General features: G+C 45.2%; 1 protein-coding gene across 8 annotated transcripts in view; it reads left to right on the top strand.

Annotated features, from left to right (window-relative positions):
- TMEM94 (transmembrane protein 94) overlaps positions 1 to 15,887 on the top strand; it is a 123,678-nt gene that overhangs the window by 96,792 nt on the left and 10,999 nt on the right. For all 8 annotated transcript variants that reach the window (XM_053302915.1, XM_053302912.1, XM_053302908.1 and 5 more), the window contains 8 exons: positions 3,280 to 3,461; positions 5,374 to 5,512; positions 6,817 to 6,932; positions 8,440 to 8,539; positions 8,683 to 8,791; positions 10,253 to 10,442; positions 12,818 to 12,895; positions 13,773 to 13,858. In XM_053302915.1, the coding sequence (XP_053158890.1) occupies positions 3,280 to 3,461; positions 5,374 to 5,512; positions 6,817 to 6,932; positions 8,440 to 8,539; positions 8,683 to 8,791; positions 10,253 to 10,442; positions 12,818 to 12,895; positions 13,773 to 13,858 (1,000 nt within the window). The remainder of the gene's footprint in view (positions 1 to 3,279; positions 3,462 to 5,373; positions 5,513 to 6,816; positions 6,933 to 8,439; positions 8,540 to 8,682; positions 8,792 to 10,252; positions 10,443 to 12,817; positions 12,896 to 13,772; positions 13,859 to 15,887) is intronic.

Here is a 15,887-nt window from a genome sequence, read left to right as displayed (position 1 = left end):
ACCTGCACGGCAACCCCCTCAGTGGCCTTCTTGACACAAGCACTGGTACATGAGATCTGCAAGGCGGCCACCTGGAAAAATCCATCCACATTTACAAGGCATTACACTATGGACATCTATACTTCAGCCCTGGCTGCTTTTGGTAGAAGAGTACTTCAACAAGTGCTCCCCAGGAGTAGGGGGAGGCGCTCCCTCCTAGAGTTCTTATTGGCCTATGGAAGAGATGTCCTTGACCCCAGCAGTTGAGAATGGAGCATTGGTCACTTACTGTGAAGGCTTCTTCTGGCTGCTGGGTCAAGGTCATTTCGGCTCACCCTGTCAGCTCCTTCTCCCGGATAGACAAGCTACCATCTTACATACTTCTTTGTCTTGACACATCAGACAGACTCAATACCACCTTCCTCATCACCATGATTGGCCTGATAGATGAGGCTACAACTTGGCGTTTCCTCACACTCATTGTATATAGTTCCTTATTCATCTCACCTAGCCCTTTCTCTATAATCTCATTACTTGTTGCAACTGTCCGTGATTTCTTAGGCCTGAAAGAACTGGGGTGGGGCTATACTCCCCAGACTATATAGGTTTTTCTTTTAGCTAATTAGCATAGTCCTGCCTAGAGCATGTGAGGGAGGATAACCCATGAAGAGATGTCCTTGACTCCAACAGCCAGAAGAAACCTTCATGGTAAGTCACCAATGCTCCGATTTCGAGCCACATGGATGGTTTTTGTAGCGTGCTAGGTCTAATAACATTCAACCTCTATTTTCCTCCATAGCGCAAATTCTTGCCCTTCTACAGAAGAGCTTGGCTGTGGGGTTGAGACCAAACACCTTAGAAGGCAGGTGCCAGCCATTGAACCATTCTGGCCAGCGCCTTTATAATTGTTGACACACACAGAGCCCTTTCTCACAAAGGGTGAGAAGAACTTGAGGGCGTGCAGGAAGGAAGGCTGCTGAAGCTTACCTCTCCCATAGATGATTGCTGGGTCCCTGCTGGACCCAAAGATTTCCTGCCCAGACGGATTCGGGCTGCCCCCGGCAGTGTGGAGGGTTGGGGACTGGGACGTATTGTCCCTGCGCCTAGAAATCCCGTAATGCACTGCATGAGTGTGTGGTGCATTGTGGAGATCCCTGCAGTGATGGGCGGGTGCCTGTCACTGCTGCACCACCGGCTAAAAGCAACTGGTGCTGCACACAGTTTAAGAAAACTGGGGCTAAGGGAGCGCTCGTTCCCTTAACCTCGTTTTAAAAGGCTGGGTCTTCAGGCAGGTTTGCTGCTGAAACGCCGCTGGGATTGGATGCAATCCCAGCGGTTTTCATGTGTAGCCAAGCCTGGGTTTAGATGCGAGTGAGAACAGTCTCAATGTATTGTTCTTAATAGCAATGACTTCTGTCCACATTGTATCTGAGTTGGGGGCTATATTTGTGCACAAGGAATTGTGTCTAATCTACCCTGGTTATGTTCTATTAAGGACAGATCCCACATTTAATCCAAGGATTAACACTTGGTTTCACAGGTCTCAGGAGCTAACGTTACTTCCTTTTTGCCCCAACTCAAAGAAGGGTCAGTGAGGACCTGACCGTGAACTTCCTCCTGTTAACTGGGGTAGGCTTTTGCACATCCTGACCTATGAATAACTCCTCCACTGAGGGAGAATGAATTATTGGCACTTAGCTGAAAGGTCTTTCTCCTCAGTGGTCAGGCGTGTATCCAGTCTACCCAGTTCAGTGTCAGGTCTGTCTGGGTCTTTGCTTTCTGCTGTTGGGTAGTTTCTAGGGAGGGCCCGTCATCTGGGGCATTGCACTAGTCACAACTCATTCCTTGGGGGTCTTCCATTTCTTTGGTCGTATTGTTACTGTTTGGTTTATTTATTATTTATCATATTTTTATGCCACTTGATATGTAAATATTTAGACAGTGTCCAAATCTCAACATTAAAATCACAGGTTAAAATACATAAAACACAATAAAAACAATATAAAACAAATTATTAAAATTCTAATTAAAAGCTTGTGAGAACAGGAAAGTCTTGAGGGTCTTCCTGAAAATAAACAGAGCATATTCCAAAGCCCTGGGGCAGAGAAAGCCCAGTCCTGAGTTGCCACCAGACGAGCTGGTGGCAACCGCAACTGGACCTCTCCAGAAGATCGTAAAAGGTGGGCGGATTCATGACAGAGGAGGCATTCTCTTGAAATAGCCTGATCCCAAGCTAAGGGCTTTATAGGTAATAACCAGCACTTTGTATTTCACCCGGAAACATATCAGGAACCAGTGCAGTTCTTTCAAAACTGGGGTTATATGGTCCCTTCATGGTTTGCCAGTTCTGTTGTTGGTTGTTGGCACCAGAGCAGTTCAGCGGCTTGGAAACTGGAAGGCAGTGGGTATGCCCTTCCTTCTCAGCTTATCTGAGCTGCTTTGCTATTGGCCCTGTCTCAGGAGCAGGTAGGAGGAGCAACCTGCCCTATGGATACACTCCTGACCCGTCAGGTAAATGCCGACAATTCTTATGTGTTCAGTAATTTGTGGGGGTGGGGAGGGACTGGCTTAAACACCTCATTTAGAAGTAAATAATAATTGAGGTAACATGAATCTTAGTCACTTTGTGTTTTAAGTTCCCCATGAACTGTAAGGAGGGAGGTTGCCCTGCCCTGCGTCATGGAGCTGCTATGAAGCTAATCAAAGCAAGGATTAGAACGAGGGCCAGATGACGTCCACAGAGAGAAAATCTCAGGCCTGGTCAATAGAAAGCAGCAGAATGAGATGATAGAGTTTGAGGGGTGGAATGGGCTGTACCATTTAGGATCATATTTCTGAATGTTCCCTGGAAGCAGAAAACTAGCATAACATGGAGATAGCTAGGCTAGGGCCCTCCTCCCTGCTCTGATCATGTTTGGCTTGCAGAGAATGTAGGAAGGCATTAGAAACTGGCATTCCCTCCTCCCTGCCCCCTCCCAACAGTCTGAAGTGGTACAGTCCACTCTAACACCTCATTTGGTTGTATGTGCAGACTGATGAGCATATGCCCTTTCTACCCCTGATCTTTACAATTGATAGGCATTTTTTGGTCTTATTTTCTTTATGTGTATGTGTGTGCTTCAATTTGTTCTTTGGGGTGTTTGTACTATGCTTGTGCATCCTCATATCACTTCCCCCCTTCATCCCTCTGTGTGTATGTCTCTGTATGTTCTTCTGTGTCTGTTTCCCTTCTTATTGTGTGTTGGTATGTCTGTGACATGTCTGTCTCCACATTCTTGTCTGTTGTTCGCATGCTCAAAGAAGGGATCGGGGAAGTGATGGAGAAGGAGGACTGTATCCAGGCTCTGAGTGGCCAGATCTTCATGGGAATGGTCTCATCCCAGTATCAGGCCCGATCAGATGTTGTTCGCCTTATTGAGGGACTGGTCAATGCCTGCATTCGTTTTGTCTACTTCTCCCTGGAAGATGAACTCAAAAGCAAGGTAAGCTGCCTCTCTGCTTTTTCCGTAAGCAAATAAAGAGCACAACGTGTCCTAGAGTGAGTTCTGGCATAATATAGATTGTAAGTTTATACTTGATTTTGAAACACATACTTTAGAATGGGTCATCTGGATGGCTGCCTTAAGTGATGTCTGTGTTAAAATGGCTCTGTAGACTTATGTCCTGCACAGTATTTGGAATATGCTTATTTGGAAGTTTTATAAGTTGCCCCCAGGGCCAGATGATGTAATCTGGAGAGGGGCTAATGCATGTACATATTTTGTTCAGACTCTTGTAGTGATCAGTCTCCCCTCCCCCTAAAGGGTTAACGGGGAGTGAACCCTTGTCTTGACTGACAGGCTGGTAAACTCTAGGGCAGCCAATCAGTATACCAGGTGGATGGGACCTAGAGAGCGGTTGCTGGGATTCTGGGAACAAGAAGGGCAGTCTTTGTTGGAGAGAAGCTCGTGCGGAAAGGCTTAGTGAGGCGTAATAGAATTTTGCTCCCTCGTGATCAAAGCCAGCAAGGAGGTTTCTCTCATGGAATGACTCTGTAGATCCTTGAAAGAAAGGATTTCAGGAAGCTTGATTCTCATCAGGAATTGGGTGAGTTAAAGGAAAAGGGAATTCAGCATAGGGAACAGTTTTCGTCAGACTATGCATTAGAACATATTTCTTTGTAAGTGTGTGCTTTTGCATATTCCTGATACTGTTCTATTGTTTACCTGTAACGTAATTAAGATGAGAAACACTAGCCTACACCCACCCTCCCTAAGGCGTTACAAAAGACTCTATAAACATTTAAGCGTGCCTAAGAAAACCTATTTTTGTACCTACTAAGTATATTGAGTGTATCTAAGAAAGCTAGAAGCCTCAGATGGAAGCAGTCTGTAGTACTTGAATAAAACTGTTTTTTGGTCTTTTCTTTTTACACGCCTCTCAGAGTTGGTTTTTAACTCAGGAAAAAGGGGTTTGTGTGGAAAGGGGATTTCTCTGGTGCAAAAGCATCCTCAAGCACTCATCAGCTATCTGTTTTCTCATCACATGTTAGCCTACACGTGGAAGGTTTTTTTAAATTATCCAATAGCAAAATAGAGTTTTCCCTGGGATTCCACCCCGAGCCCAGGGAGGTTAAAGCTCTGTCGATGAGAGGGGTGGTGGCGGCGGCAGCATATTATCTTTACCAGAAATATAGATTAGTTTAGGAGAAGTCTAGTCAGGCAGCTCATCAGGGATGATGCAGCATTCCCCTCTCCCCTCACATGAGCTGCTCTGAGACAAAGGCTTTAGTCCACTGCAACTCCGTCATTGCATTGACTTCTGACTATTATTTTAGAAATAATAATAATAATTATTTAGCAAATAATAAAAATATCAACAGGTATTATGCATGAACATTGGGGATATCTTAAAATTTAAATATGTGTGTGTCTCTTTCTGGGAGTGAAATTACAAAGTATTCCATCAGAACAGTTCCATAGTTGTATGGAGAAAGCTGCATGGTTTTGAATTGGTAGAGAAAAAAACTGTTTGTCTTCATGATTACAAAGCAAGCCTGTAAATGTATAGGTGAAGTCTCAAGAATCAGAGGGATGATGACTGTGTTTTCCTATGCTCTGGCTCACTTGGGCCCTCCTTTCATCTTCCATATATTTTCTTGCTGCTTTTTTTTTTTTTTTTGGATGCACCACCACAATATCTATCTGCAAAAGTTCAGAAAAGACAAAATCAGAGAAATGTTGTACACATCTGTGTCGGTGTACAGTATAGTTGTGATTCTGATATCATGGTTTCTGGTGAAAATGATCAGAAATCTCCTTGTAACACCTGCTCTTGAAGATGAATCTAGATATGTGGATTCCAGAGCCTTGACTTGATCTCTGCTTCAAAGCCTGGTACCTTCTCTTTCTGCAGGTGTTTGCTGAGAAGATGGGTCTTGAGACTGGCTGGAACTGCCACATATCCCTAACGCCCAATGGAGACGTGCCGGGCTCTGAAATCCCCCCCTCCAGCCCCAGTCATGCAGGCTCCTTGCATGATGACCTGCATCAGGGTGAGAGGATAGTCCTGGGAGAATGATAGCTGTTATACTGGTGTCTCATTGGAGCAAATCTGTTTTATGTGTAGTAAGCAATATAGTCACTCTCGTAAGAGAAGGGCTAAACTGTAGAATTGCTGTTCCTCTGGGGCAATTGCACTTTTCCTCAGTTAACTCCTCACCCTAACATTGCAGAGCAAGGCAAGCACTCAGAATGAATTCTGTCAGAGGGAAACCAAGATCTGCTAATAAATGAGTATATTTTATTCAAAACATCTGATATGACTATAGATTTGATCTTTAGATATTTGGGGGATGGATTGCCTGGCTACCTAAAACATGCATTTTTAAAAATTAAAAATGGATAGTGTACTGAGGAAGTTTCTCTTTGGAATTGAGTATTGTAATGATCATGTGAGTCCCAAATAGACAAGTTCCCATTGAACGGTCTACTTAGTTGAAACATTTGAGATTCTGTGCATTAGATCTCCTTGCTGGAAACAGGTCAAGTAATCTTCTTGTGCCTGGGGCAATTTTCCTTTGGTGTGTGCACATAATTCAAGCCAACTCAGCCCAGTGCTTCAAGATGGCAAGAACAAAATAGAGACAGTGCTCAGTTGTACCATATAGCTGCAACTGCATGGCCGCTAAGAGTCAAAACTGACTTGACAGTACTTAATCAATCAAATAAATCAGCCCTCAAATGAGCTTGATCAGATCAATTGTTATATGTAAGATTACTGTCTTTTTTCCTTTTCTGGTGGGGGCACCCATGCTTTCAGTAGCTGTGTGATAGGTTCAACAGGTATAGCTCTTTGAAGCATAGAGGTGCTGTCATAGGGGAAGCTTTTCCTGTTGAACTTGATCCTTTTGTACAACTGTCAAGTACAGGTCCAGGAGCCTTGCTGGGAAATAATAAGGCAAGCCTAATTGTTTGCAGAAACTGGACACTTTCTAACCCATTTGGCATCCCAGGTTTTGCATCTGCTCACATATTACTGCAGAGGGATACACTTCAAAACCCATATATGTTCTCTACATGGCCTTTGTGATCTGGGAGAAAGGAGGCAGATCAGAGGCAGCAAAAATTTGGTCTGAGGTTGATAGATGAGTCACTTTAAAACACCTTTATTTTAGGAGAAAATTGAGTGGGATCTGCCTACTGATAAATAGAGAAAGCCAGAGCTTGCGTTTCTAGGCTGCTGCAGTGCCATGTGAGTGCTGTGTGGGTGCCTTGTGTAGGATTTTTGTGGCTCAGAATGGCACCATCTAGGCAAGTCTTTGGTTTTTAATTATTTTTTTCTCTCCCTGCTCCTCAGTCTCACGAGATGATGTGGAGGGGCTTCTGCTGATGGAGGAAGAAGGACACTCAGACCTTATTAGCTTTCAGCCAACTGACAGTGACATCCCCAGCTTCTTGGAGGATTGCAATAGGGTGAGACTGACATTGCTACCCTGAGGACGTCCTGGTTGGGATCCTAGTAACAAACTTCGTGGCCTTAGTTGCTTGCTCCAAAAGAGTGTGTGTTTGCAACTTGGTATCCAGAATATGTACCCAGTGGGTATAGGAAAGGAAAGGAGACACCTACTGCCAGTGTGTGGTTCAGTTTCTTCAAAATCACACAGTCCTAAAATGTTATGCCTGAGAAGATCCTTGATCATGGTTTGCTCTCTCAAAGCAAATCAACCTCAGTGGGTGCGTGTGTACACACAGACAGACAGACAGACAGACACTCACTCACTCACTCACTGCCTGTAACCAGGTCTCAAGGTGGTTTGCAACTAAATTAAAATATCTATAAACATTAAAATCAAAAATTAAAACTTAGATTAAAATTTAAAATCGGTTTTAATGAGAAATCACGGTTCATGCCATCATTTTTTTTTTAAAAGCAGCAGTAGCATGGAAGCAAAATAATCTAATTTTTACCAGTTTCAGAGAAGTCCATGGGGCAGCCATGAGTGTGTTTGCAAAATATACTAAACTCCTGTAAGCAAGTCATGTTCACAAGTTTCTGGGGGTGCTTTAGGAAAAAAAGGAGAAACAGTCTTTTCTTGACTGCTCTGTCCTGGAAACCAGAAAACCCAGCCCATCCCTTTAGGAATAAAGAGGTGTATAGTACTTCATTACCAGATCGCTTTGTCCGATGTGCCAGCTGCTATTCCTTGTGTTTCAGAAGATGAGAAAATGATCGAATGTAGTACCACTGGCCTGCCACTTGTTGATCTATCAAAAGAAGAAGGGTAAAGGGGAGATCATATGAGGGAGAAAATTAATCTTCTATCCTGATCTCTGCAAATAATTATTTGAAGTAGCCAGTGTGGTGCAGTGGTTAGAGTGCTGTACTAGGACTGGGGAGACCCGAGTTCAAATCCTTATTCAGCCATGAGACTTGCTGGTTGACTCTGGGCCAGTCACTTCTCTCTCAGCCTAACCTACTTCACAGGGTTGTTGTGAGGAGAAATTCAAGTATGTAGTACACTGCCCTGGGCTCCTTGGAGGAAGAGCAGGATATAAAATGTAAAATAATAATAAATAGTAATAATTTTCTCTCTTCCAAGTGGACTTCCTTTATTCACCTTAGGACTGCTCATGAAGGATCTAATGGCACTCAATAGGTTTTTTTAAAATTGCATTTTTATCCCACCCTTCTGCAAAGAGCTTAGGGTGCTACATACAGCCCCCCCAACTTTAATCCTCACAACAAGCCTATGAAGGTTGGTTAGAGACAGACCCAGGATCACCCAGTGAGCTTGAGGCTGAGTGGGGATTTGAATATTGCCCCCACCACACCTTCTAGTCCAGCAGTCCTCCTAATCACTACACCACACTGGCGATCAGCTTGCACCTGCCAACTTCCCAACGTTGTTTGTATATCTCTCCCAGTAGTGAAGGGTCATCTCACACTAAAGTTTAACTGACCTTTTCTTTTTCACTTCAGGCCAAACTTCCCCGAGGAATTCACCAGGTGAGGCCCCACCTTCAGAATATTGACAACGTGCCTTTGCTCGTTCCTCTGTTTACAGATTGCACCCCGGAAAGTAAGTAAGGTCCGGCTACTGGATTCTTTGTTGCCCAGATGAGAAATATTCCTGTGCAGAAATGCTTGGATTTTGGGGGGAGACCCTGTAGAAAACGGGAGAATGTGCCGGTGGTAAGTCTTCTCTCTTGCATTCTCCTGCAGCCATGTGTGAGATGATCAAGATCATGCAGGAATATGGGGAGGTGACCTGCTGCTTGGGCAGCTCTGCCAATTTGCGCAATAACTGCCTCTTCCTTCAGAGTGACATCAGGTAAGAGCCACCAGGACCCCAGCTCTGGCTCTCTCCGGCTTTGGCGAATACGTGGCCCCAGGCTGACTTCGCAAGCACCCTTTTCCTTTCTTTTAATGTCTAAATTGCTGCAGAAATAAAATTTGAAGTAGAATCATCTGCCTCTCTCCTGTTGCATCCCCGTGCAAAGTCCCATTGAGACTTAATCACTTCTGTTTTTCTTTGCTTTGCCTTGGATGTGCACTTCATGCTGAGAAAAATACTCAGCAAGGGGATGTGAAGGAGGACACCTCAGGAAAAAAAAGATGCTCTGTGCAGCTGTTTACATACCACCCAGCACAGCCTGGGACCCAGTGTTAGTGCTCTTGTACAGACCACTGTGACTTGATAGGAGATTCCTCCTCCATGCTGATAGAACTCCATCTCCTAAAGGTATACATGCAGGTGGTCTTCTAGTAAAGCAAGAGCGTGGGAGAGCAAGGAGAAGCTCGAGAGAGGAAAGCAGGTCAGAGTGCTGCAGCAACAGAATGAGATGAAGGCAAAGAAGACTATCTTAAGCTATCAACCTACTACCATTTCATTCACCCACCAGGCTCATTCTTTTAAAAGTGACTTGCACACATTAAAGTGCTTACAATTTATGCCTGCTTTTGAAGAAATATGGAAACTTAATTTGGTGGGAGTTAACTTCTTGGTGGAGAGGTTTGAAGCCCGGCCCAGGTTTAAAATATATATTCAGAACCCTTCAGGGGTTGCTTGTGACTCAGGGATGCTCTTGCTGCTGCTCCTGCTTCTGGCCCCTCGGTAGTGTCCTTTGTTTGCTTTTGTATGTTTGTCACAGACAAAGGCTGACCTGCTGGGCTGGGTAGTCCATGCTGTGTGTTGTCCTCTGAAAACGGCAAGTGTGTTTCAGTCGCAGATCTGGTGCCAACGCCTCTTCCACAGAATCCCCAAGCTGCTTTTTAAACACAGTATATGTAGCCGGGGTAGTAGTGAGATGGGTGTTGTGTGCCAGCAGTTGCTGAAATGGCATCTTCTTGGAAAAGCTGGGAGGCAGGCTCAGGCTGCAGTCTTCCGCATATACTCTTGTAGGTGTCTGCTCTGTTGAGCACAGTGGAATACAATGCAGAGGTCAGGCTGCATTTCTCTTTTTGCTGGAAGGGTAGATCTCTCACTTTCTGGTGGAGTGTCTCTTGCAATGATTTGTGGACTGGACATAGACATCCTACCTAATTTTCTGATGGCGAAGGGAGGGGAAATAGTTTTCCACCCAGCAGGACTACATTGAGCTGGATGTCGTGATTTGATAGTAGGGAACTTCTCTGTGGACCAGCACTGCCCTACAAACTAAATGTTTAAATGTGGCTTTAACATCTCCCTATTATAGATAAGGGTTGTTCCCCACAGGGTGTTTGGCTAGGTACACCTGGCTTATTCTCCATTTGAGTATGCTTTCCTCTAACTAGAGTATTGTCTGTACAGCATAGCCCTGGACCCCCTCTATCCCTCCCGCTGCTCCTGGGAGACGTTTGGTTACGCCACCAGCACTAACATGACCCATGTCTCTGATGAGCTCACGCCTCTGCAACTGTCCGGCCAGCTGAACAGCTTGTCCTGCTCCTTGTCAATTTATCCAGAAGAAACCATTGGGATCGTCCGATTCATTGAGCAGGTGAGCCCCCTTTCTTTGGAGTAGTAGCAAATCTGCAGTGCCCTCCACCTAAGATTGCTACCCGATTGCTTCCGAGTGGAAACAGCCCTTCCTTTTACAATGGGAAAGCTAGAGCCACAGGGGCCAGGAGACATGGAGCTGCCTGCCCCTTGGACCCTCTCCTGGCCTCACTTGCTTCAGATATTGTTCTGTAGCTGCTGGATGAAATTGATTATTGGTTGCTTCGGTTATTACAATACTCAAATCGATTATTGGTTACTACTTGTTATGTTTGACTACTCTTCTGTCTGACCAAAGTCTTTTGGTGGTTTGGTGATTGTTAGAACAACAGTTTTAACTGACCAAGACAGACTTAAAGTATTTTTCCTTGGATAAACCATTGTTTAATTAGCAATTGATTTAGCTTTGTTTTCCAGGCTCTTGCTGCTTTCTTTAGACCATAAATGCTCTTTTGGAGCTTACACACAAGTCCCTCCTTACCAGGTTCCTTGAACCCTGGTGGTTGTTCCATGTAAATGTTCTCCTTAGTTTCACCATGTAAAAATGCCAAATGTTTTGACAGCCAAATGTTCTACATTCATTTTCCTTGCTGCTGCAATACAAAGGAGTATTCTTATAGAAGAGTGTTTTACTACTGGGGCAAAGGTTTCATCATAGTCCTCACCATATTTCTGAGAATATCCTTTAGCTACTAGCCTTGCTTTATAGCTTTGGACATCTCCTTCTGCATCATGCTTCATTTTGAAAACCCATTTGCACCCTACAGTCTTTTCCCTCATAGGCAGCTCCACAAGTATCCAGGTGTTATTTTAATGTAGAGACTGGATTTTTTCTTCTACAGCTTTTCTCCAATTGCAAGTTTGATCAGCTGGCATTTTATCATTATCTTCCCATGTACTAGGTTCTTGCACATTTTCTGCTCTAGTAATACATGATGCCTCTGAGTACCAGTTGCAGGGGAGTAACAGCAGGAGAGAGGGCATGCCCTCAACTCCTGCCTGTAGGCTTCTAGGGGCATCTGGTGGGCCACTGTATGAAACAGGATGCTGGACTAGATGGGCCTTGGGCCTGATCCAGTAGGGCTGTTCCTACGTTCTTATAAGAGTCTTTTTGCTGGAACACCTTTGTTTGTTCTTGCTGAGCACTTTATCTCTGACTGAGCCTTAATGTTTTCATTTCACTCTGGTTAGTTGGCACAATAATTGCATCAACCTCTTTCTTTTCCTTCTCTGACAGGGCGCTCTGTGTGTAAGACCCTACTGATTCTGTGGATTTTTAGGAGCATCTCCATTTTGAAATACCACAGTTCAAAATCCCCTGTAACATTTGTCCTGTCTCCATCTTTCAGAAAACCTTGTTGTCTTATTCAGGCTAATTACTTTCTTCACCAGTCTCAGAGCTCTGAGCCCATAATCCTGTTGAGGGGTGTGAGGAGAAACATTAAAACCCTCACAGCAGAGTATGTGCTGGTGGCAAAGAGTTCCAGCCCAAGAAATTATCTGGAGACATAAGGTTGAGTTCAAAAACAAAAAGATATTTATTAAGAAACTAAAACAGCACATACTAAGAGAGAGCCATTGAGCAACATACCCGAACTATGCACCTGCACAGATGAAAAGGTATCTTTTTATATCTGCCCTCCAGCCATGCAAATGAAAAAAATATTGCGATGGCCCTCGGAGATAAAAGGTCTCCGGTGTGTTGGGCATGTCAAGATGGAAAAATAACTTGCTGGGGACAGAGAAGGGGTTACCCAGCAGTTCTTAATGCAAGTGGGGACTTTACTTCTCTCCTCCTGCATTTCAGTGTCTAAAATATGCTGCTCCAATATCCTAATAGCCTGTTCATGCCCCTTAGCAATTAAGAGTTCAGAGGAGAGTCCAAGCGTCAGAAGTTCTCTCCTTGGCGTAAACCACCACTTTGAGTGGGACTGGTCCTCCAAAACTAGAGGAGCCAACCCACTTGGATGAAGATGGAGTCTTAAACAGGATTCAGATACTGGAGTCGGTACTCTGGACTCCACCCTGTTCACCCCCAAGGACCACTCTCTGGTGTCCTCCTGCTGGAGCCTCCGTTGAGGCAGCATCATCTTTGTCACAATGAGAGCTGCTTCTTCGGATGAGTTGAAACAGCTCTCTCCTGGGTGCAGGGCGTCTGTCAACTTGCTAGGGTTATTATGGATGTGCATCAGAAGTGCCCCAACTGCACCGTATTCTTAGACTGCACACCTTTGACAAGCCACCTATCCCCAGCCAGCCCTCAAGAACTACATTTGATTGTCCTGCTCAGACTTAAGTCTGTGCAACATCTCTTGCATGTTGTAAGTACTAGCTCATACCTTGCATAGCACCCCAGCAACATGTGCTTCTTTTTAGGCCCGCCATGCAACTTACGGCATTCGCAAGTGCTTCCTCTTCCTGCTTCAGTGTCAGCTGGCTCTGGTCATCATTCAGGTGAGTTGTTCTGTACATCATCAAGGAGTAGAGAGGATTGCTTAGTCTGGAAGAAAGGAGGCGACTGCATGAGGACAGGAATCTGAGAAGGATAGTGCTCCGCTCAGATGTTTGCCAGCAGTATTCATTACCATTGTCTTAGGCCGGCTGGGCTGAACTTGCATTCTCTTCTGAATCTATAGCCCTGCAGCCTGGGAACCTAATCTCAGTTGGAATAAACTGTGCATATGTGACAGTGTTCTTGCTTTCCTAATTTCCAGAGTTGGGATTTTTTTAGGTTTGGGGATGTGTAAGGGGCTGGAAGAAGAGGGTATATCACTGGAGCAAAGTTCCAGGGAGTGAGAGTCACAGGGGCTAGAGGTCTGGAAGCTGTGCTGTGCCTTGTATTCTCTGGGTTTTTTTCTTTAAGACTTCATGCTTTTTTCAAGAGGTGTTCCCTGTCATATAAATACAATTAGGAAAGCTAGAGTGGGTGTGTAAAAAGCCATTGCTGTCAAATTCCCATAATATAATTGTATGCTGTAGATAGTTTTGACTCTGCATTGCACAAAGTCAATTGCTTTGGGGCTCCTTCTGCACATTTTGTTGCCTCCCAGGTCTCTGTTGTACAGAGGAACCAGTGGCTACAGCCTTCCTCCACTGGTTCAAGTGTAGGGGGCTGAAGGCACAACTCAATTTGGAAAGTATTTCTTGGCATTGGGCCATGCAGTACAGTGAGCACATCTCATTGAGCTGGATGTAGCAGCAGCTGTCGGCTTGCCCCTTGATTCTCTAGCTGCCATCCTATGCCTACAAGATGGGTGGGCTGACCTGCTAGTGGACACTGCTTGGTCTTCCAGGCTCCTTGCTGATCAGACCTTTCCTCGTGTTTGCTCAGTTCCTCTCTTGCCTGGTGCAGCTGCCCCCCATCCTCAGTACCACGGATATCCTGTGGCTCTCGTGCTTCTGCTACCCACTGCTAAGGTAAGTGCCTTCCAGTGATCCATAAGCATGTTCCACTTGGGCGGAGGGTGTGTGTACATTCATATGTACAGCCAGCATGTTGGAGGCTGCTGGACATCTTTCCCTGCAGCAGCTTTGTGTGAAAGCCCTAATGTTACTGTTTCTGCCTCCTTTTTTTTCTTCAGTTGCTTGTTGATCTGTGCTTTTCTTGTTCTCTGTATGGATTGTTCTAAAGCACCTATATCTGCTTTGCAGGGAAAGTCAGGTATAAATATTCTCACAAATAAGTCATGTGTGGGAAGAGTTTCTAGGCCAGTGCTGCACACTCCTGCTGGTGCTGGCACATAGACTCTCCACTCCCAAAGGCCAGTCCATGTGCTGAGCTGCTTTTGACCATCACAGCCTCCATGTGGAGCTGCTGCCACAACAAGGAAGCAATTCCTACAGCTCTCCATGTGTGGGCTGTGATTGGAAATTTCCACTGAAGGGCCTCCTGAGTCCATTCCTTCATGGGGCTTTAAGAATTGGGAGTCTCTGCTGACTCTTTCCTTACTCTTTTGTTCTCTCTTCCCTCCTGGAGACGCTCATTCTGACTGTTCTAAGTGTGCCCCCTAACTTTTTGCCTCGAGGAAAACTTCCAGTTGGAGCCAAGTTCAGCATTTTGCACAACTTGGCAAGGGCTGAGATGTAGCAGGGGAGAAGAGTTGGGAGGCCTGGGCAGTGGGGTGGCTGAGTGAATGTCGGGAGGGGGCTGAAGGGAAGCGGGTCGTTGTGAATGGGAGAAAACCTCTTTCCCCTTGGCCTCTGCAAGCCACTCCTTGTCATCCTTTTGATTTCACAGGGTTCATCCCGACCAGCATTATTGTCTTATTCTCTGTTCCTGCCTGTTCCAGAGTTAATTGTGTGTTTCCTAAACTTCTCTCTGGAATTTCAGGCGTAGGTTTTGTCGATCATTGGCTTAATAAAAATGGGCTTTGTGGAACTGTACTTCTGCATCCGAGTATATCTGGTAAATGTGATGTTGCAATGTGATGTTCCTCAAAGGAACTTTGAGTCAGATTCATAAAGTGGTCAGGTTTAAGCTTCTGCTAAAAGAAATCGGCAGATAGAATTAACTATGAAGGGAGGGGCAGGACAATGGTCTGGAAGAGGGGCAAAAGCATCTATCCAGAGCAATCCTGCAAATGGCATGTGCCTTTTAAGTAACTGTTGAATGAATTCCTGTGTTGGGGAAATCAACTGAGGAAATGGAGTAGAGGAAGTGACATGTGATGGGATGTGTCACAGCCCTTCCTTGTATTAATCTCTGCAGCAGATTGTGCAAAAAGGGCCAATCTGGATGCAGCCATGCCTCATGTTCACATTGCATTTCCTACCAACCAACCAACCCGTGGTCTGGAAGACTGGGAGCAAGCCCTGTGCTTGCATGCTTCCTCCGTTCACCTCTCCTTCCCTCCTCCTCCTCGTGCATGGGATTTAATGCATGGCTTTCCGGTTTAATCAAGCCATAGTTTGCTGTTGCACCCAGACCAGCAACCTGTGCTTTGGGCGATCCCTCCAGACTAGTCCCAAATTGTAGTTTGCAATCCTGGTTTGGAAGGCTCACTTGGTTGGTTCAGCTCTAACGGCAAACTGGCAGGTATTCTCTTAATCCATAAACCTGAGGAATGGGTGAGTGCAGAGCTGGAGGATGCTTTGGAGAACTAGAAACCTGACCTAAATGCAGCTCTTCCTGTGGGTCAGATATTCTCTGTTTATCTTCTAAAATGTCTTCACTGCTTCAGGGGCTGGAAACTTGCAAAGTTCCAGAAGACTCACAAGATCCTAAGTTCTTGTGAGCCAGCGTGGTGTAGTGGTTAGAGTGTTGGATTGGGACTGGGGAGAGCATAGTTCAAATTCCTGTTCAGCCATGAAACTCACTGGGCACCTCTCTCTCAGCCTAACCTAGGTCACAGGGCTGCTGTGGGAATAGACTTAACCATATACACTACTTTGGGCTCCTTAGAGGAAGAGTGGGGTAACAATAAATGAATGAATTCCATCCTGCATG

This window comes from Hemicordylus capensis, chromosome 2, assembly GCF_027244095.1.
Source record: "Hemicordylus capensis ecotype Gifberg chromosome 2, rHemCap1.1.pri, whole genome shotgun sequence".
Taxonomy (NCBI): domain Eukaryota; kingdom Metazoa; phylum Chordata; class Lepidosauria; order Squamata; family Cordylidae; genus Hemicordylus; species Hemicordylus capensis.
This window is presented reverse-complemented; position numbering and strand designations above follow the sequence as displayed.